Source organism: Dendrobium catenatum, unplaced genomic scaffold (assembly GCF_001605985.2).
Source record: "Dendrobium catenatum unplaced genomic scaffold, ASM160598v2 fragScaff_scaffold_1574, whole genome shotgun sequence".
In the NCBI taxonomy this organism is placed as follows: domain Eukaryota; kingdom Viridiplantae; phylum Streptophyta; class Magnoliopsida; order Asparagales; family Orchidaceae; genus Dendrobium; species Dendrobium catenatum.
The window spans coordinates 1,431,804-1,455,413 of NW_021320036.1; the positions used below are offsets into that span (position 1 = coordinate 1,431,804).

The window sequence follows — 23,610 nt, forward strand, 5'->3', positions numbered from 1 at the left end:
GGGGAGCAGCACGAGGACTTCCCAGGAGGTCATCCATCCTAGTACTATTCTCGTCTAAGCATGCTTAACTGTAGAGTTCTAATGGGATCTGATGCACTGATGCCGGTATGATCGCACCCAAAGCTTTCATGTGCATTCAATCAAACATTATGCTTAATATTACTCTTTATTAACACCAACACAAACACTAAAGCTGAACAATGCTAAGCAAAATACTAAATATGAAAGGAATTTTAAAAAAGTGACAATGATAATAACAAGGATAAGGGACAACATGGTAGGAAAAGTCAGTTAATGCTAGAAGAAAAATATAATACTAATTCTGGACTCGTTTTTGTGAACTGTCAAACTAGATTTAAGTTGAAGAAAACAAAAAATATTGAAAAGATTCAGCATAAATAACTACTTATTCACAAAGGTCCTCAGTTTTTATTTAGAACAGTTTTTTTATCGCTTCTTAAAACAGTTTTTTAATAAACTTTTTATTAAAATATTATTTTAAAAAATAGTAAAAAAATCATCCTAAATAAAATCTAACATGATTTTAATCATTTCATTATGACAGGAAAGTGACAAATGGCGTGGAGAAATGATCAGTCATTTATAAAAATAGAAATCTTGCTGCAGGTTTCTGTTTTGCAGATTGTTGCTTTGCTATTTTCCGTGTGAATTCTGGATATGCCTATCGGTCTGCTTACTGATTTGAGATTGATGGGTTTTTCGTGAAAATGGACAATGATGACTGGATTGCCATTTTCTCCTTAGGGATGGCAGGAACTCTGTGCTTCATTTTTGCAACCAGGTTGAGAGAGTGGCAATTCCTGAGCCCGTGGCTTTATTGATCTCCTCTTCCTATTGCTTACCTTTTTGTTATGTATTTCATTTTGTCTTTGTTTACTTTGGCTTATAGTTTTGTTGTGGGGATTTTGTACTTTTCCCCTTTTTGGATCTTGTAAGCTTTGGCAAGATCTCATATTTACTGTATTTTTCTTTCTTCATTACATGTAATAATTTTATATTAATGAAAAGGGCTAAGTTCATAATTTTACCCAAAAAAAAAAAGATCAGTCATAAAGGCCTGCAGATCCAGAACTTGTAGCACTACTTGTACTAAGGATTTACCTTTTCAGCAAACATTATGAGATGATCACCGGAAGTGAATTACAGGCTTCAGCTGAAATGACATGAAGTCAGACTTCAGTACAAGTATAAATTGCATTATGCAGAAAGCGTAGGCTGAACAGATAAATAAAATATAGAGAAAGACATTATTTTCCTTAAAGTTCTTTAACTATAGTTTTATCAATATTAATACGTCAATAAAAATAAAAATAATAAAAATATCTATTTTTGTTTAGAATGCTAAAGTCACTAAAGTCAATTGTATTTTTACAATCTTCATTGAAAAGCTTAGCAAAATATCAGATCCACTTTGTTGAATATCCTCTTATTAAAAAAACTTATTTTGATCTTCATCATAAACCAATTATTATAATAAAACTTCTTATTTTTTATTTTTTCTTGTACATTTTGATTCCACCATCAACTTTTTTTATTATTATGAGTTTTTTTTCTTTTGAAACTTCAAGCACATCATTTACAACATTCTTAATATTACTAGCTACTTTTTTCTACATAACATTCAATTCCTCATGCACAAACAAAATCTTAAGATCTCGAATCTTACTCTTAAAAATATTTTTATTAATGTTCTTTAAGGTCTCCATTCTAATCTTATATTAACGATTTACCATATTTTTCATATTCTGCTCCATCATAAACTTTCACTCAGAATAACTTTACAATCTTTGCAATTTAAATGAACTAATTTTCTTATAAGAAAATAATTAATTTGAATTTTACTATATCTATTCTTATAAGTGATGAGATGCTCAGCACTTTTCTTAAATAAAGTATTAATAATTACAAAATCATAAGCTAAAGTAAAATCTAATATAGTTATACAAATCTTCATTAGTCGCTCCAAATTCAAAGTTACCATGAATGCTTTTAAAATCCTATACCTCTCTACCAACATGTCCATTTAAATCCCCTCCAATAAAAACTTTCTTCAATATATTTTAAATTAATTCTTCTAAGTCATTTCAAAATTTTAATTTTAAACATATATAAAAATCTATTTGAGGAGCATAAGCACTTATAATATTAAAATCATAACATCAACCATAATCTTCAAATCTATAGTTCTATCTCTAATTATATCCATTTTTATAATATTATACTTTAAACTCTTATCTGTAATCAGACCTATATCATTTCTAATACGACTTTTATCAGAATACTAAAATTTAAATCCTAAACTATCAATCTCCTTAACCTTGTCTCAAACCCATTTAGTTTTCTGTATGCATATAATATTTCATCCTATGAATCATAATATTAATTAATTCTATTAATTTGTTTGTAAGAAAACATATATTCCAAGATCTTATCCAAATTCTAGTTTCATAGAATACATACTTTGCCCACATCTATCTATGATGTGGGAACCCTTGACTATTTAACACTGCACCCAGACGCCGATACAGCAGCCCTTGCACACTTCTCGCTGTATTCAGGCCATACAACATGTCGCTTCCAAAGAACACCTTAGCATTAATACGATGTATTAAATGATTTATGTAATGATTATTCGACAAGTTTCATGCAGGTTGTCGTCTATTTAACATAACCTTCCACTTTTCTCATCTAGGACTTGGGACCTGACAATGACATGCTAAAAGAACATAATTTTTTTCTTTCCGAATACACCTTACTTTAAAATTGCAAATATAAGGAAACCTTTGGACTTCCACACTAACGAAATTATAGCTAAATTTTCAAAGAAAAGTTGGTTTTTATCTCTTATTACATCAAGATGACGGCAATACAAGCTCATCAAATAGTATAAGAAATTATGAAACTACAATTCAAGTTGGGGACCAGGACAGTTGTGGGACAATGACATTAACCAATAAATTATCTCTGGGTCCATAGTAGTACGCAAACAAATTGGTACAGACAATTGAGGGTTCCCAAATAAAACAGGCAAGTCTCTATAGAGAATATATGAAAAGTTTACTCCAGATACAGTCAATAACATTATGTGGGTGCCGTTCATTTGAATGAAATGACAAAGAATGACTTTTAGCAACAGAATTGATTATGAAATGCATAGAAACAAATGTCATAACAACAGCAGTACAAAGTCTATTTTGCTTTTATTTGAGCATTGAGGTTTTGGATGCAGCTCCTGTTATTATCTTCGATCAATCTTTTGAGATGTATAAACGGGTTTTTTAACCCTTTTGTAACTGTTTCAATAAGTAATGGAAAATGGCTAATTCCTCATTTTACCAACAAGAAAATATCATGATATGTTTATATCTTAATTACAAAAGCAATAGAGAACAAAAACCCATCTCCAGTACATATACAAAGCCTAAGTTTAGGTTTTTAAATTTAACTGTAGATATTTGCTGACAAAGAATACAGAACTTCATGCATGCCAGTCGTTAATTTGAAAAGTTGTGGATCTAGAAATAGTTTTGCTGTTACAAAATGCACCACTATATATTTTTCTGTTACAAACTTGCACATTGTATACACAGTGTATACAAGTCCACGTGTCATGATTTCATTGGAGTCCGGATGTAGCTACGTTCGCACTCCGCACGTAATAATTTCTCCTAAAGAGGAGCTTGTGGGATGATATTGTGTGGATGCTGAGCTTGTGGGATGATATTGTGAGGATGCTGAGCAAAAATGTTGAACTTCCCAACTAGGGTAGAGGGCACAAATGAAGAGTGTCTTCTTCTTGCGGGCTCTAAAAATTCACATTTCTGCCTTTGCTGAGAGAATTTTGGTTCGTTTGGGTTAAATTTCAGAAGAAATTGGGTTTAAGATAAATTACTACAGAAATTTCGCCCTTATTTCACGAGGACTTTTTGATATGATTCCAGGTTTTCTATAGGACTAAGCTCCTATGATTAATTACTCGTCCTGATAACAAGAGAGGACTTTCAATTAAGTTTTTTTTTTAATCTTCTTTTTTATTTTTCCTACTTATGATATTCTTTTGGCAAGACTTTCAATTAAGGTTGATCAATAGCTAAGACAAGAAATACATAGTATTTTGTAGCAGTAAATTTATATAGATGATATACCACTTTCAACTTAAAGCGGATGGTGGGAAAATGATAACGAACAGGGGCATAACCAACCCTAATTTTTAGGGGGGCAAACATATAAGGCATATATGTCGGGGGTCCAAGGGGGCAGCGCCTCTTGGCGGGGTTCGACCTGCCCGGTCAGGGGCAACGCCCCTGCGGGCCTTTTCAGGGGCAGCGCCTCTGGAACAAATTTTGGTTTGAAGGATATTTATGGAATTCAATGATGAATTCTCTATACTATTTGTTGGGGGCAATTACCTAAAGACCATAGTATTTTAAAATTTTTAGGGGGCAATTGCCTAAAAACCCTTGTAATAAAAACTAAAAAAATAATGATAGGGATAAAATACCTAAAAAATCATATAAATTTTTTTTAGGGGGGACAATTGCCCCCCCTGACCCCAATGGGGTTCCGCCCCTGATAACGAATCATATCAAGATCCAATGATTCAATTGTCTTGGGTTGTCATTGTCCTAGTATCGATAACAATGGTTGCTTTGTCCAAGGAAATATTGTAGATTGAAAATGGAAGTTTATCTAAGAGGATAAATTTAAGTTGACCATAGCTACTAAAAGGCTTTGTGTCATATCAGATGCACCTAATGATTCATCAATGAGGGTTTTTAATTATTAATAAACTTGCAGGCTCTAGCCATTGTGGAAAAACTACCAAATCAAAGGACATTGATTATAATTGCTTATAATTTTGCAGCAAAATTATCACTTAGAAGACACATACCATTTAATAACCCAAAATTCTAATTAACTAATGAACAACTAATTTCCTGATCTGAAATTGATTAGAAAACTTTGTATGCATGAAAATCTGGTTGAAAGCATTATTGTGTTGTGTTGGCAAGCATAATGGTGCTTTCCTCTCTATTTGGACGGTTCTAGTTGATTGAGCTGCGAGCTAGCTTCTTTGGTCTATAGTATTTTGGGCTAGCACTGCAGCGCTAGGCCACTAAAAATTTATATTTTTTAATATCTCATTCTACTACCCTAATTTAAGTACCCTAAGCCACCCACTAAGTCCCCACTTTTGTTGCTTGACTGGAAAGAGTGAGAAGAGAGAGAAAATCTACCGTGGGACATTTACGTATGTCGTTCTAGTTGGCAAATTAAGTTGTTTTGATCATGATAGGTAACCTTAACCATACTTTTATTTTTAATGAATTTGATTTCAAAATTTTTCTCTCTATAATGTGATAAAAATGAATTATCTTCCTATCGAGTAAACTTTCACCATTTAAATTTTGATATGCCATAGATATCTTTATTCTAAACGTTTTAATATAATCATGTTGAGATTTCATAAAGTAGTTTTGTATGCATGATATTTTATTTAAAATGATAAAAATAAAGGCATGTTGGAAATGACTTAGGAGTCCTATCTTTTTTTATTAGGTTTGATATGATATGCGTCATGTTATAGTTCATCTGACATGAGTATATTGGTAGGACGTGCATATTGACAAGCATTCTGAATATATCTGTTATAGTTCATAGAACTAATATGATTTGCATCTATTATACATGATAAGTGCATAAAATGGCATAGGTATTTATTTGCAAGAAAGGTTGGCTACAGATATGACTGATTTAGATTGGTCGAATACATTTTATCTTGTATAGGAGGCTAGGATGGATCGATGTGATTCCTTTAAATAAAGGTTTGCGATTTTATCCTCAAACATATGAAAAGTGAGCATAAGGACATTGGCTGATATGATATGTCTGATAAGGATTAATGACTCTTATGTGAATTCACCTGACTTAGTGACTTATGAATGACGAGACTTATGATTGATTCCTATAGTTTTGATCCGTCGGACATGATATGACTGATATAAAAAAATACCCCTTCATGTTTTGAATTCTTAGACGATAGTATTTGAGCATCCTTATAAGAATTATCTACACATATTCGTTGAGTACAGTAAGTCAATCAAAATTGTTATCCTAACACTTGCCAGATTTGAAAACTAGCTCCCTAGTACATATGTTATTCATCATATCATCATTAAATCGGACTTTACAAAAACTTCGTGACCATGCTACACCTCTAAATATGATAGATAATTACTTGAAAGTTTGAGTTAGTGAAAGCTAGTTTAAATGTTTATTTATATATTTATAATTGTGCCCTCTTCATTTGTATGAATAAGGTGGCGTCCCGGCCTCTTCATTAATCAAAGAAGATCTTTCTTTGAAAGATTCTCATCCCATTTTCATTTTCTATTTCCCATCTTATCAGGAATTCCCATTTCCTACATAGCATTAGCCATTTTTAAACCATCCAATACTAGTAACAAAGCCTCCCTTTTATAGTAAATGTCTTATGAGGAATGGCAATGCCATCTTTTCAAAAATGGTCGACTCTGCCACCTTAATTTCATTAAAACTGAGCTTACTTGCCTCAACTTTAATTATGATCGACTATATTGCCAGCATGAACATTATTCTAGAGACAAGTGAGATTTAGGGCATATCAAAATACGAATCATGCTCTAGCGGATGATGAGAACTAACATTTTATGAAAGAAAAGGAGAATCTCAAAGCCAATATTATGAAGGATGTAAGAGCATCATATATGATTCAATTGAAAATTTTAGAAAATATATTCCCAACAAGTATGGGTACAACAAATTTTGTTGAGGAAACACGAGATAATGCAGATGTTTTCATCCCTCAAACTCTGGAGCCTCAACCAAGTTTTTTTATTTGTAAAAAAACTGAACATGTAGAGAAAAATTATGCCCTGAAGAATAACAACAATGAAGCAAACTTCTCAGAACAAAGAAAATAAGAGGGAAACACAGTACATGTATTTTATTAATGCCCAATTTGGAGCAAAACTTGTAAGTGCAGGGTAATCAGTACAAAAGGTACTGATCTATCAAATAATGTTGTATGTACCAGAATGAAGAACACAGCTGAGATGTGATATGAGAAACCTAACTTACCGACAAAGGAAGAGAACACCGGCTTCAGAAATTTGGAAACAAAACCCGTTTGCTTTTAGAAGAAGCACACGAATGCGGTTGGGAAGCTCAGTGCGATTAGAGGAATCGACCGTTGCAGAAGGAAGCCCGAGGCTTGTTTATGTATTTGGTTACATTTGTATAATTTTTGGTGAAGATAAACAGTTAAACTTACAATGAATAAGGCTAGTTTGGGACGGTTTTTTTAACGAAAAAGCTGAAAGCCATCCTAAACGGGCAAATTATTGCATCAGGTCACCTGACGGTTCGGATTTCTCTCTGTCTACAGTAAAGCGCATGTAAAGAGCAAGTATGCTACAGTAGCTGCGCTTTTACTGTAGACAGAGAGATCCGAACGGATCTCTCTGTCAGGTGACCGGATGCAATAATTTGCCCCTAAACGCGCTCTGTTTAGTTGGCCAAATAATTAGGTCCGGTTATCGGACCTAAAACTCTATATATTCAATTAAAACTAGTCACGCCACCTGCGTTTTGGTTGCGCTTTTTGATTGCGCTTTGACTGTGCTTTAGGAGCGCTTTGATTGCGCTTTGCCTGCGCTTTGCCTGCTCTTTACTTGCGCTTTTAACACGCTTGATTTAAAACAATATTTTATTAATATCCAGACTTATCTCCGCATCTGATGACTGGATGTAATAATTTTCCGTTTAGTTGGGTTATTGCTTATTTAAAATGAAATTTTAGAAATAGATGTTGGAAAAAAGGGGTTGCTAAAATAAAGTTTTAATAATGAAATGTTGTTTGAGTAATATTTTTTAAATGCTTATTAAAATCTGAAAGCATATATTACTTGTTTGTTTAGGTGTTCAACTTTAACAATTTTGTTATAAAAGACTAAATTATTCATCTCTGAAATTTAAGAATATGTAATTATTTTTTTAGTAAAATTTACATATTTAAAAATTTATATTTTGAATATTGAAAATAAAAAAGACAGTCAATAATACAAATATACAATAAAAATTATGAAAATCAATAACTTTCTAACTTTGCAATAAGCCAAAAATTAAAATTTGTTTTTATTGAATTTAATTGTAAACTTTTACACAAATTTATTTATTGTTTGAATATTAATATTTGAAAAGTAATATTAGTTTTACTTGAATTTTGATTTATGCAGGCGTCTCTACAAAAGAAAAAGTTGCAGACATGCCTACTTCGGTGGAGGTAATTTGGACATTTTATTTTTAGAAATTGAGTCTTTGTTTGAGACGTCATAATTTTGTCTTTTTAATTTTGAAATGGCAGAATTTTTTTTAATTGTTCTTTGTATGTATCACTTTTGTAAATAATTATATTTTTGTACTATTTTCAGAAGTGTTATGATATTATAATTTCTCCGATAAAATAGTCCGCTATCTCAAATAATAATTTTAAAACTATCTTTTTATGAAATATACAAAATAATCAAACGAAGCCTAAGTTTGAGGTGGAATAAACATAAATCAAATAACTTTTATGACTGACAAAAAAATTGAGGAATTATATGAAAGTTGTTCTTCCTAACAATTAAAAGTAGCTTATTTCGACTTCTTGAAATTAAAAATGGAGGAATTAAGCCTAATCAAATGAGGCTGGAGCCTAATGTTTTTGTACGGCTTTCTTGATGTTTTAAAGTAATTTATTGGTATGAAAATTTTTAAATTAGAAATTTTTATATTACAAAATATTTTAAAAATTCCAATAGAAACCTAGGATGCAGTTTTTTTTTTTTTTTTAAGTTTTTCAACGAGCTTGAGTAAAAAAAAAAATAGAACGCTAAACCCTAATAAACAATTGTTTGTAGCCAATATACTGTTTTTAATAAATAAACAAAATGAAATATTTATTGAATAATATATATTGACGACGCAGAGCCTTTTCTATATTTAGTATTGATACACCATCACAAAATTATCTTGATCGGGCACGAATCTCGAGGCAAAAAACTAGTTGAAAACTTTAAAAATAAAATCCAAGAGCACCTGAACTCCGATTTTTCAGCGAGCTTACAGTAAAACTGAGCGTCTCGGAAATAGGAACCCAATGACACCAAATTCAACCCAATCCGAGCCCAAATGGGTCCGAATCAAGGACCCGAAGCGCTGTTGGAAGGTTCAAACCACAATCCGAGTTACCAAACGGTCTCCGATTTTAACTTGCTTATAATCGAATCGAGCAGCTCGACGAGACGAATCCAACGAGCTCAAGATTGCCGAATTCCGACATCACTAAGGCCTTCAAATGTTCAACGAACAGTACACGATCGTAGGATTCAATCTCGGCCGTCCATTCAACCACTCCCTATTCGCCCCTGATCTCGAGACTATTTACGAGCTATGCCACTCTAGAAAAACTATAAATAGAGCCCTCATTCTTCACAAGGGGGACTCAAGTGAAGAGAGAGAAGAAGAAGAGAAGAAGAGAAGAAAGGGGAAAAGGAGAATCCTCTCCTCGACCACCGCCAGAGCTCTTCCTGCCGCCTGAATATGCCGAAACTCTGCCGGATTTTCGGAAAACGACGGGATTATGCAAAACTTTGTAAATCTGCTTCAAGTTGTAATATGATCGTCCCGATTTGTGGAAGGAATCAGTTTCTTGTAATTTACAAAAACACTAGTGAAACTTTTCAGCTGGGCGTGGCCCCGTGTTTTTTCCCTCTTCTGGGTTTTCCACGTAAAAATACTGGTGTTCATTTTCTTTTCTGTTTGCGTGCTGAATATTCGTGCAACGCTCGGACGTGAATTTCTAAACTCTACCGCCGCGTATATTCTAGCCCGCAACAAGTATATTTAACGCCCCTTAACTTTTGAAATGAGTACAAACTATAATCTTGGTATATATGAAAATATTTCTTTTCTTTATATTTATTAGTGCAATATTTTATTTTTTAAATGAATTGATTAGTGTGTTTGGAGCTTTTGTTGTGCTAAGAAATATGAATTTTTTTAAAGCAATATAGCATAAAGACTTCAAAAATAAATAAATAAATAAATAAATAAAGACATTGCAATTTGCTTGAGGTATTCGGTGTGGATTTAAGCTTTTTCAAATCACTAAAGTTGACGCGATTCAAACCTCATGGAAGGCGGGCGCATACACGCGCGGGGGCTCTGGCGCCGCGCCGCAGCGGGAGTTTGTCACCGGCAGCCCGAGCGCGGGAGCGGGATCGCACACGCGGTGCCGGGAGGCGGGGATTCGTCGCCGGCAGCTCGAGCGCGGGAGCGAGTGCGTTGCCGGCAGACCGAGCGCGGGAGAGATGTAATATAAAGAACATCGGCATTGATGCGACGCAAGGGAGGCAGGAGTGATTTTCATTTTTAAAGAAGAGAGTATTTTTGAGAATATTTAACAAAAGTAAAATACATACTTTATATAATTTAAATATGTTTTCTAAAAATAATAATAAAAAAAAGGATTTCAAATAACCCCCAAGTAAGCACATACTTTGCTAAAAAGATATTTAGGCTTATTGATTTCTACATCGACTTTCTTGTACAAAAAATATATTGAAAGCAGTGACAATAAAGTAGCCAAAAGCTATCCCAAACTAAGCCTTAATTTGGAGAAATTACTCTGTGTATAATCCAGATGGGAAGAACCGTCCGAATTGTCAATATACACAATATATAAAAAGTGGGTACAAAAAATTAATACATATTATGTACAAATTTGTAAACAATGTGTTCACTCACATGTCTGGACGATTCTTCCCATCCGGACTTTGCACGGAATAATTTCTCCTTAATTCTTTATGTTCGTAGAAATGACTCCTTCTCATGTATAATTAATATTGACAAATTTATGCAATTCAAAATATATTTGATTAAAAATCTTTCTCAACCTATAATACTTAGTGGTCAGCACTTAACAAAAATAATGGTGCCATAATAAATATTTACCAATAATTTATTATTATCTTTTAAAACTTTAAATAGTTGGATGTCAAGAATTAGATGTTGATGAAAGGTAGTAATAAGATGTCAGTTAATCTTAACTAGATTGAAAATGTTCAATGATGTTAATAAGTGAATGTTTGATATCTAAACAATGACCATTATGAGGCATTAAGCTTAAGTGTTCTCCTTCAAGGAAGTAGATAAGGAAATTTGATAGGCGCATATCAAACACAAATGATTCACATATTTTAAAAACATGTTAATTAGCGGATGTCGAACATTATCGAAGATCAAACATTAAAAGTTGGACATCAATTAATAATGAAATCGAGGATAATTTTGCAACAAATGTTTAATGGTTCATGATCATCAAGTGATGATTACTCCCAATTTAGGATGTATATATATATATATATATATATATATATATATATACATATATAATTTCATCAAAATGTTCTTATCAATTTATCTTTGTAAATATCAATTCATCACAGCACAACAGCCGGCCTCATATAGGAAGGGAGAGGATAATATGGTACTTAATCTAAATTAATCCAGCACATTTCTTTTTATTACCAGTAATGTATGCCCTAAATAATTCCCATAATTGAGTAAAAATTGGTTGAACAATCCCAATGCTATGACACCATAACAATTCATCAATTGGATGATTATCCAAATAAAATAACTTCAAAATGTTAAGATTTTTTTTTTTGGCATGATAAAAACAATCTTAAGGAAAAATTCTATATAAAAGTCCCCTTCAAATTTAAGTAAAAATTCTTCAATGCTTTATGGTGTAGAATGTTGGCCATTAAAAGAGAAGCATAATGTTAAAGTAAGTATTGCAGAGATGAGGATGCTTAGGTGAATGAGTGACTTTACTCTTGGAGATAGGACATGAAATGAGAATATAAGTTAAAAGGTTTGGGTAGCTCCAGTGGAAGATAAGATTGGAGAGAGTCGCCTAAAATGGTTTGGTCACATAAAACGACGACCTTCTGATGCCTCATTTGAGAAACTAGATGTATTAGTGTGTTACATAAAACAAGCTTTTGATTTCTAGTCATACAAAATCTTTGCAAAAATTTCATGTCTTTTAAGCTAACAAGAACAAAATTGCACAAGATTGATGTCAATGAAACTTGAACATAGACCCTAACAAAAGAGATTTGTGATTTAGAAACAGTAGGATTATCTTAAGAAACCTAATCTAATTCCAACATGTTAGATAGAAGTTGGAGAATTTGATCCAAAGGGAAATCTCATAAAAAATCTTGGCTGATAGGCTTGAAGTTTTTTAACAAAGCAAGATCCCCCGTCTCCAAACATATCTTAATATTTTTTGCTAGAAAAGTTAGGTAAATAGAAGTCACCTGCGTGAAGAGCACAAAACTTTCCAAAAAAATTTCTTCCTACTCTTATTATTCATCAATGTCAATGTTATCATCGGCTAAAAACACAACTTCATCTCCTCGAGACATAAAAGAGGGAGCCCAATATTCATACAAGGTAATAAATTTGGGATGTCAAATTTTCTTGCAAAACAAATCATGTGGAGAAAGAAATTATTACGTGCGGAGTCCAGACGTATCTTGCGTTGTCTGGAGTCCTATTAAAATAGGCTACGTCGCCTGTACACAGCATATGTATAACTTTATATACATAGTGTGTATAATACACACCATGTGTACAGGCGATGTCTATTTTGACTGGAGTCCGAACACATCCAGTTGTTGAGAAGGGGGGTTAAGAGATAGGTTTTAGAAAGTAGGATAGAGGATAAAGTATGCATGCATGCCCTCTGATGAAAAGCCTCGGACATAAAATGCCTAAAAAGAACCTTAAGAGGGTGAAGATGTTTATTAGAGAAGTTGTGATTTCATTAGATATTTGCGTGCCGAAACAAACATGAATTATCACAATATTCAACTTTTTGAAATCATCTTAGCTACATTGACTTGAGAGCATGAAATGAATAAAAGTTTCATTCTAGCGAAAGCACTTGGGCTTCACATTCTTCTTGGATCAAGGGTTTGTCAAAAGAGTTTTCCCCCTTTCCCCTTTGATTGAAGGACGATGATAAGGAAATCTACTCTTCATGTAAGCATATTAACTTTTCTCGCATCTACTTCTATAATTTTGATTAAGGCTTAGATAAACTTGAATAACAATGTTAAAATCTTAAATTGTGAGCTCATAATTATTTATTTTTGCCTCTTGTAGAACCTCAATTTGATGGCATCGAGCGAACCAAAATCGATTTGAGAATTGGTGCCAACTATAATAAGTAGCTATTATTTATTAAAGAACAAACATGTCTTCTTAATTAGAGGAGTTATCCTTCTCAATCATACAAGGCTCCTTGATATATTAGGTTCTCAATTTTACTTTCAACTTCATTTATTATTTTGCATATGCTTCATTTGTTATTTTGCATATGCTATAGATCTTATTATTGCTCATAATGAAGGCATCATGTAATAGATGCAATCTCACTTTGATTTATTGATGTAAAATCTCTTATTTGTTTAACATGTTTACTGTCATAGATAATTTTTTGTATAAATCATTGTTCTATTAAATGCAATAAATGATACTCTTGTTATAAATTATATTGATTATATAATACATATTGGAAATTTACTTGTAAAAACATAGACATTATATGTTTTATATATAAGTTGATAGAACCCGATTGAATATTTAGCTAGCTGGGCCGAAAGACCCTCAAAGAGACGACTTTATAAAAAATCATTGCACTTCATTGGATTAATGTTTACCTTCCTAATGCATAGTATTTGACAAAATTAACTATAATTATATACATATAAATGTCAAGATATATAATTAAACATGAATCGAATACAATGAATAATTAATAAATTATTTACAAGAATGATAATATTATGTGCATAAACTTAAGTTTCATTACATTAATAACAAATTAACATGAACATTTACATTAACAGTATATTAGAACCATTTTAGGAACAAATCATAACATACAACATTATCATATTGATGCATTAATCATCACTCATCACTCCTATTCCTACAATTAGCGATGTTGCATGTTATATTCCTTTGTCGTTTATACTTAAATAAATAAGAATTACTTATTCAGTTTAACGTATCAAACTCACTCGTTGTTCTCTTTTCATAATAGATTATGTCAGAATGCTTAGCGAATTATCACCGCAAGAGTAGATCTATCAACCATAGCTACTTGATATTTTTAGGTTAAGTCTCCTATCATTATTTAAGTTATATTACTTACGTACACACTTTTCTTGTGAGTATAAAATAAATCTTTCTATCCCTTCATTGTATCTCATATTGTTGAGATGTACAATCTTCCGAGCTCAGGCTGTGACATTTTATTTTTGTGCTTATTATCATTTGAACATATAAATAAATTTATGAAATAACTGCACAATCATTATTGCATACACCAACAACAAATTAATGGACCTACAAAACTGTTCAAAGAAAATAAAAAAATAAAAAAAATTGTACTTCAGAAAGAGAAGAAATAAACGAGGTTAGAGACATATATCTTTTACACAAATCAACAGCTCAATTATTCGATAACAATCACCAGAATTATACAACCCTCTTTAACAAAGAAAAAGCAAAAATGGGCAAACAAATGCAAGAATTAAAAATAGAATATCCTCGTCCGAACGAGCTATATACCTATTTATACATCTCCTAAACCAAAAAAAAAAAAAAAAAACTTTCTTATGTACTAAAGTACGGTGAAAACGAAAGCCATTATGGTGATGTGAAGCCTTGGAAATTAATCAGAAAACTTATACTGCCTCTGCTAAATAATACGCAGGAAACCGAGAACAAAGCCATTCCAGCCTCAAAACAAAATGGCCTGGCCCTCCAGCGACAACAACATTAATAAACTGGGACTAAAGACGAGTCTTTCTCAGAGAAGCTATTTTTGTATTTTAGGATCTAAATTTCCCATCCCACGCTAGATTGCACTAATTTAATTAAGTATTTTAGTAGAAGGGGCGAATGAATGATCCTGGGAAATCACATTTTTACCTAGTTGTAAATTTTCACAGGCTTCTCGTATGTGCTGTGACGGTTCTGCAGAGAAACAAGTAGAAAAGCCAGTGAGAAGTAAGGATAAAAGATTGTTCTATCAAAAGCATGAATAAAACCACGAGCATTTTTTGTTCTGGATGGCACGAGTGCAGGGAAAATTATTAGGTACAGTCACCGGACGTAGAGATAGGTCCGGACACCAATAAAATACTGATATGTGAAATGTACACGTATCCGCGGAATTTTAAGTCAAACACGCAGGTAAAGCGTAGGTAAAGTGCAGGTAAAACGCAGTCAAAGCGCACCTAAAGCGCGGTCAAAGCGCAGTCCGCGTGGCAAGTTTTAATTGGATGTTCGGACCTATTTTTAGATCCGGTGACCGGACCTAATAATGTGCCCGAGTGAAGACGGACTATATGCAATAGAAAAGTGGTTGTGTTACCTGATTTACTTGATAAGCTTTTTTTGGAGCAGTATCTGAATGTTCCAATCCAAGGCATTGCTCCCAAGCCCCATAAACATCTCTTCTCTGAAAATAAATACCAAAGAAATTGTTAAAATATAAATAATTGTGCAAGAACAAAAGTAAATATAACTATGTGACATGTATACCTGAAAGCGAACAGAAACTACATCAGAATCTTGAAGATATTCATGCCGGCCAAGTACTAAGCATGCAAATTTCCACTGATGAAAAAACTAAAATTAGCTTTAACTACACAATAGTACGAAGAAACAATCCTCAAATAACAAGCCGAGTAAAATCAAGTAGTACTTAAGAAAATTATGAAACTCTTGAAAAAATTCAGTCTGGTAGACCTCGATAAAACATGAGGAGAAGAAAACAGAGTCGTTGCATTCTCGGAGTTTTGGTCACCGAGAATGCATCAGGACTATAAGAAATGGTAATATTTGTGGCCTATAGGGACAGAAAGAGAAGGAAATATGAACGAAGATGTACGTGAAGTGAGAAGAGCGGAGAAGAAAAACAAGGCTGGATAGTGAAAACAAGAAGTAGGGGAGATAACCCTGAGGAAAGCAGGGAACAGAAACGGAAAAAAAGAAAACGACAAATAACAGCATGCATGATGCAGGACATCTAAGTCTAGAAATATTTTCTAATACAAATTCAAGATAGGATGCACAAAAACATGTTAAAAACATCAAAATTCATAACCCATCAACTCTTGGGCAAAATTTTCATCTCTTTTGACGCAAATCAGAAAACATGTAAAACTCGTTCAAAACAATAATTTAAAGGTAAAATTGAAATTATGCAAAATTTATACATTGAAATAAAACTAAATAATAAATAAGATTCATATCACACAAAAGAAAATCAGATTACAACATGCTTAATCAAATCTCAATCAACGTAATAACCTATTTCAAAGTATGTAGATGGAATATAAAGAATAAAAATCACTAATAAAATAAAATAAAAATAAAAGAATAAAAATCACTAGAGAAGATGGGAGGCCTAATTGTCATCATAAAGGCTTGCATCATTCTCGAAGAATTCACATTCAACAACACATAAAAGTAAGGAAATCTGAATATAACATGCCAAAAGACCCATTTATAATTAAAACTAAGGAGCTGTTTGGTTGGCTAAAAAAAGATTGCAATGTAAAATGAATACATGATAAAAGAATGCAATATAAAAGAAATACAGTGAAGTTGTTTGAATGAGTGTAAAGTAAATTCAAGTGATTTTTTTAAGCAAAATGAATGCAGTGTAAAGTCTAAAGATTGTGGGGACTGACCGGTGGCGATGGTGGCGGTGGTAGGAGTGTTAAGATATGTTTTTAGGTCGGGTTCGGGTCCAACTTGAAATTGACCAGCCTTCAACTAATCCAACCCGAACCTGATCCGATTAGACAAACAAGTCAGAAATTCAAATCCAGACCCGACCTAACTCGCTACCCATGGGTGCGAGTAGGCGAGTGTCAAGCACAACTTTGAAAGCATTGGTGCTAGTGAGGGCGTGCGTAACCGTGAGCGGGCGAGGGAGAGAGCATGATTGCATGAGCGGGGGTGCGAGGCTGTGAGCACAAGCACGTGGAGCAGGGGCGAGGAAGGAAAGCGTGACGAAGGTGCGAGTTTCTTTCACGACTCGGTACAGGAGGGCAATGCGGGTCAAACTCGAGTCGATTTCAAGTAAGCAGGTTCACCTGAACACGATCCGATTTCTAAAATGGGTTAAGAATTAGGACATGAACCTGACCATTTGTTAAATGGGTCGACCTTAACCCGAATTGTCAGGACTAGTTTGTTAAACACATCAGCCCGAACTCAAAATTTTTGAGTTGAGTCATTAATTGACACTCCTAGGCAGCAGGTAGCAGTATTGACCAACAACAGGTGGTGGCAGTGTCCTGCAACTAGTGGACTGCTGGTAGTCGACGGTAGGTGGATGGAGGAGGTGAAGGCCGTGGCCTGCGATGATGGTGGTGGCATGCAACGGCCGACGACGGTGGTGGCCGACCGAAGCTGGCGGCGACGGTGGTGGTGACTGGCGACAATGATGGTTGCGGTCAGCGGGTGGCAGTTGTGGTAGCCGGAAGATGGTGGCGGTGGTGGTAGGTAGCATTGGCGGCAGTCAAGCAAGCTTGCTTACGGTGTAAACCATTCTCGCTCAAAATTGGGCAAGTTTGATTTATCTCAAAAATGAACTAGAATTGTTTATCCTGCATTTACTTTACATTCATTTTTCATTCAACCAAACACCAAAAATTTCAAAACTCTTGCATTTAATATACTTTACACCAATTGGGAATCCAAACAAACGGCCCCTAAATTAATAATTGGTAGTTTCACAAAAAGTCCATAATCTAGTTTTGTTGAATCACACAACGAGGGGGCCCACGACTTTGAGAGGTCAGCAATACGTGGGCTGCAGTTGGAGATTTCCTATTATGACACCAATATTCATGGGATATGATTCCAAGATTCGTGAGATATAATTCTTAGAATCAATTATATTAAATGTATTTTTTTTCTATTTATTCTCCTAGAGAGATAGTATATATATATATATATATATATATATATATATAATGATTCCAAGGAATAAAATTTGAATTCAATTTCCCCTAAACAATTTCTTCATGATATCCGAGCATAGGAAAATCCTAAGCCTTCTCTGAGTGCCAGCGGCAAACCTTCCTCCCTTTCTTCCAACCTTCAGCGGGCGATAACTCTCCATCATACTATCGTTAGAGCAATGGTAGCCCTTGCCCAAAATTCATTTTCTCTTTCAGCCGAGGAAACCTAACCAGGTCCATGGATAGCAAGATCTCATCCTCCTACCCAAATATTACCAATTTAAATGGAAACTCTAGACCTCCTCTCATCACAAACCATAGATTTAATGGGCAAATTTCTTTACAATGGTCTCAATCGGTGAGATTGTTTATTTGTGGGAGAGGGAAAGAGGACTACTCACTGGTGAAGCCCCAACTACCACTGCAAAACGATCCTCTCCATAGAAAATGGTAAATAGAGAATCATCAGATCATGTCTTGGCTCATCAACTCCATGAATATATAAATCAGTGAAAACTTTCTTCTTTATGAAACAACCCAAGAAATATGGAAGGCCGTTAAAGAGACCTACTCCAATTTTGACAAGACTTCCGAGCTATTTGCAATTGAGACCATCCTTCACGACTGCCAACAATAAGACCTGATAGTAACTCAATATTTTAATACTCTAGTCCATTATTGGCAATAATTAGATATGTTTGAATAGTATCAATAGAAATGACCAAAAGATTGTTGAGACAAAAAAAATATTCAAATTCTTGATGGGTTTGAACAAGAACTTGGATGGTGTTAGAGGACGGATCACGGGAACCAAACCTCTTCCAAATCTCCGGGAGGCCTTTGCTGAAGTTCGAAGGGAAGAGAGCAGAAGAAAGGTCATGTTAGGAGGCCTACAAGGATCTCCAAAGGTTGAAAAAGGAAATGCTCTTATTGTCCGCAATAATTGAAACTCCTCACATGTTGAAAATCGACATCAAAAGAAGGGAGGAAAACCATGGTGTAGCCCTTGTGCGAAAAGAGGAAATAAAAGAAGACGTGTTGGAAGATTCATGGAAAAGCAGCTGATTGGAAGGCAAACAAATCAGCACAAGAAAGCAAGGCGAACTCTGTTAATATCACGCAAGATCAATCCATCAAAGCTGAATCCATTCATTTCACCAAGGATCATTTAGAGATGTTGAAGTTGTTGCTTAACAACATTACGAATCAACAGTCTTCAGAACCTGCTACCAACCTACAGGCTCACTCAGGTATAAAACAGTCAAACAACCCATACTTCACTAGTTCTGAAATTCATGGGGAGATTGAAGGTGAATTTCAAAATTGGGAGTGGAATTTCTTATTATACAACCAAATAGAGTCCAATCAAAATCAACAAATATCACAAGAAATCCGAACAACGAGTATTTCCCAAAGTATATGATGGGGAAATCAGAGTATGGAAAGTTTATCAGAGGCGTGGCCGCCGATCTACGGCCACGATCACGCCGATATATTTTTAAGTCCTCATATATACTTATTTTTATTCACTTGTTTTTCTATTTGTTTTAGTTATTTTTCCCTTTTTATCCCTTACTAAATGGTGGTCATGTGTAAGCCCAAAGGGCTAAGTCGTCTTTTATGTTTTCGTCTATTGTATGAGGCTATATATAGCCCTTATGTTTTCTTTTGAAAAAAGGAATGAATGATAAATTTTTTGCGTTTTGAATTCTTGTGAGAGCTTGAGAGAGTTTGGAGAGAGACCCCTTGAAGAGGGGATCAGATCACCCACAAACCTTGGAAGAGTCCGGGTTCATGGCTAGTTTTTTCTTTTTTTTTTTTCTCATCTTCCTCTCTTCTCTTCTATCCCACGGTCCACCCCACCCTAAGCCGCTGGCCACCTCCACAAAACCCCACCACCGGCCAACGACTAATTCCCCCACCCTTTCTCTTTGGCTAGCACTCAAATCTTCTACCTCCACCCGACCCTATCTCCCTTCACCCCACCCACGGCCAAGCCACCTAGCCGCCGACCCCCCCCCACCCCCCCTTTGGCTTTCCCTCCATCAATGCTTGCAATTACATTCTTCCTAATTAGACCTTTATATTTTATATAACTCAATTAATTTGCAAATTCAAATCTCTTTGAATTTGAAATTGTTGCCTAAAATACAAATTCTATTTTAGGAAAGTTGCCAAATTTTAGCTCTTTGAATTTTTAAATTAATTGGGAATTAATTAAGCCCTTCCTAATTTAATAATCCAAATCAAGAAAGCTTGCTTTATTTCCCAAATCCCTCCCTCTCTCTCCCCATGCTGCAGGCCCCCTTGGGTCCCCACCTCCTAAATACTTTCCAACTTCAAGCCCTCCCCCTTAGGAAAGATTTCAAAGCCTCTTTCCTTCTCTCCTATATCCCCCCCCCACCCTCTCTAATCCTTTTCCCTTTTAATTCTTTCCAAGTTTAAGAATTAAATAGGGAAACAAATTCTCTAATTTCCCTCCTCATTGCCTCCCAAAATCTGAACTAATAATTTCCCTCCCTATTCTCCACCTCAAGCCGTGAGAGAAACTTCTTTCTCTCAGGAGGAGTCTTTAAGGGAAGCAACGACCATCATCTTCAACACTTCAACCCTTCAAAACCGATAAATGGCCGATTCCGACCTTTACTCCGGATTCGTCTACAACGACATTCTCCGGTTAACATTCTTTGATGTCAACCCAGAAGTAGACAACTTCGCCGATGAATACCTGAATCGCATCATCTTCACACTATCTAAAGCAATCGAAGAACAACTTGCTAACGTTCAGTGACAAATTACTTCCGGTCCTCGACGAGGGTGAACTTCTTCCCCTTTTCAAAATATCTTCTAATCCTCTGATCTTATAGGTGGTGATTCAAGCACAAGGACTCGTGCCAAGCTCTCTGCTTTCGCTTAGTAAACGTAGTATTTGAGTTTTTAGTTTTCTATGTTCTAATCTCAATATTAACTTAGGAATTTTATTGAATAACTATTTAAATTGCATTCTGTTGAAATTCTAAATTACTTTGGTGATTCTAGTTCTTAGCATGTGATTTAGCCTAAGCGTAGCCACCCCTCTTTAGTTTTCTATCATCGTTTTATGGCTAACATTCATAATTATTAATTGCTCTTATTCAAAACGTGCAAGTTCTTATCGCATTCATCTAAATCATACTTAGTCCTGCATCATTATATCTCTTATGTCTTAAACTCCACCTTTAGACATATTACCTCCACCCATAAGTCCTAATCAATCCCTGCAAAGAGAAGCAATTAAGGAACAACAATATGCATACTCAAGGAAAAGAAAGAAAAATTAATATATGGATCAAGCAACTGTAGAGATTCATACATAGGAGAAAAATGAGGAAGTTTAAAAGGAGATAGAGTCATCAAATGGCTAGAAAGAATCGTGCACCAAGCATCCAATCGAAAACTTCTCCTATAGCAGAGTACCAGAAACTTATCAAGCCTTCCTTTCCAAGTTTGATGGTGTGTAGATTCCAACCAATATTCATGTGAGCTCCGAAAATTCGCAGCCCCGGCCTCCCTCCTTTCGAGGAGTTTTAACGAATTAAGTTATGAGATAAATTTTCAGAAGGCATATTGGGATTGTAGATAAGTCACTACCCAAAGATTTCAGCCCCATTTTGCAAGAACCTTATAATTTGAGTTATGATTTCCTATAGGTACAAGCCCCTATAGTTAATTACCCCCCCCCCCCCCCCCCCCCCCGGCGCATCTAGCAATTTCAATTAATATCAGATTCGGATTAAGGCTAGTCATCAAATGAATACATCATACCAGTAGAGACGTGAAATCCGCCATATAGTAGCACATGGGTTTGGCAGTTTAAATATTTCATATTTAAAATTTTAAAATTTCACCATCTCGCACTTAAAGCGAATGGTGGGGGAATAGATGACGGACCCGATCAAGATCCCATGGTTCTACCATCCCGGGCCATCGTGGTCCTTGGTCAACTTAGTCAGAGGAGGTAGTCGACCCAACCTGACAGAACGATCCTTATCGGCATTAATGGGTTGTGTCGTCCAAGGGTAACTCATAGACCTGGGGTGAATATTTGTCTAAGGGGACAAATTTGAATCCACCTTAGCTAACAGAGGGCTTTGTGCCCTATCGATTATATCCTATTAATTCATATCTTAAGGATTTAATTTCATAGGGGGGAAAACCGGCTTTGGCCATGACCGCAATTTAGTGGTGCTATTTGACGGCAAACCACCCGGTTCAGAGGGCCCCGGTCATAACCGTTTACCTGTGGTGCCATTTGACGGCAAAACCACCAGTTAGAAGGCACATGCCATGTCCTTGCTGACAACAGACTGTTTGAGAATGAATCATAGTGATATTCTCGAACAGAAATTAGCTCTTTGTAAACTGAAGTGATATTTGAATTTGTCCACCTTGGCAAACTGTTGTGAAGGGTGGATAAATATTTTTTTACTTTAAGCGTTTGATGGTTCATTTCAATTTTAAATATTTTGGATTTGATTTTTTTTTTGGATTTTGAGCTTTCACGGGTATTTGGATGGAATTTAAAATATTTGGAATTAACCCATCCGATTGAGATTTTTTGTCAACACGACCATCTTCGGGGTGTTAATGGAGAATTTCATCTTGTTGGTTGAACCTTGTCAACCCTGTTCATTTGCTGACAGAGGATCGGGTTTGTCGTTGGCTTTATGCTATTATTGATGAATTTTCTTTATTATAGATCTTGAAGGCCTAATATGAATAAATAGAACAAAAAATATTGGCTGATACAATGACCGTATATTCATTCATTGGTTTAAGTCGTGTCAACTCCCATCCTATCAAAGGAGAAGGATTGGACATGAACTTAAGTTCATTTCTTGACTCGCGCAACATCCTCAGACGTCACGCGTGTAAATATAACACGCTCGTGAGCGCCCATGCGGGTGTTTAGGTGGTACTTTATAATTATTTGTTGAACCTTGTTGACTCTATCTAATTATTGACAAAGAATCGGGTTTGTTGCCAGTTTGTGCTTTTATTAGTGAATTTCATTGTTGTAGGATTTGAAAGTCTAATATCAACGTATAGAACCAAATATACCAGCCGATACCGCGACCGTATATTCGTTCATTAGTTCAAGTCGTGTCAACTCCCATCCTATCAAAGGAGAAGGATTTGAATTGAACCTAAGTTTATTTCATTACCCGTGCAGCATCCTCAGACATCACGCGTGTAAATACAACATGCTCATTGGGTCCCATGCAGATGTTTGGGGGGCATTTTGTAATTATCTATTAAACCTTATCAACTCTATCTAATTTTTGATAGAGGATCGGGTTCATTATCAGCTTTGTGTTTTTCTCAATGAATTTTCTTTCTTATAGACCTTAAAGGCCTAATATGAACACAAAAAAATATCTCAGTCAACTTTATGGTTGTA

The 23,610-nt window shown here is 34.8% G+C and overlaps 1 protein-coding gene and 1 pseudogene across 3 annotated transcripts in view; both read right to left on the bottom strand.

Moving 5' to 3' along the window:
- LOC114581174 lies at positions 1-119 on the bottom strand (annotated as a pseudogene).
- A 14,435-nt stretch (positions 120-14,554) lies between these two features.
- The window catches only part of LOC110108183 (ubiquitin carboxyl-terminal hydrolase 12), a 92,282-nt gene continuing 83,226 nt past the window's right edge, over positions 14,555-23,610 (bottom strand). For all 3 annotated transcript variants that reach the window (XM_020838714.2, XM_028700694.1, XM_020838713.2), the window contains exons 30-32: positions 15,736-15,810; positions 15,566-15,652; positions 14,555-15,165 (exon numbers count right to left, since the gene is read on the bottom strand). In XM_020838714.2, the coding sequence (XP_020694373.1) occupies positions 15,121-15,165; positions 15,566-15,652; positions 15,736-15,810 (207 nt within the window). In that variant the 3' untranslated portion in view covers positions 14,555-15,120. The remainder of the gene's footprint in view (positions 15,166-15,565; positions 15,653-15,735; positions 15,811-23,610) is intronic.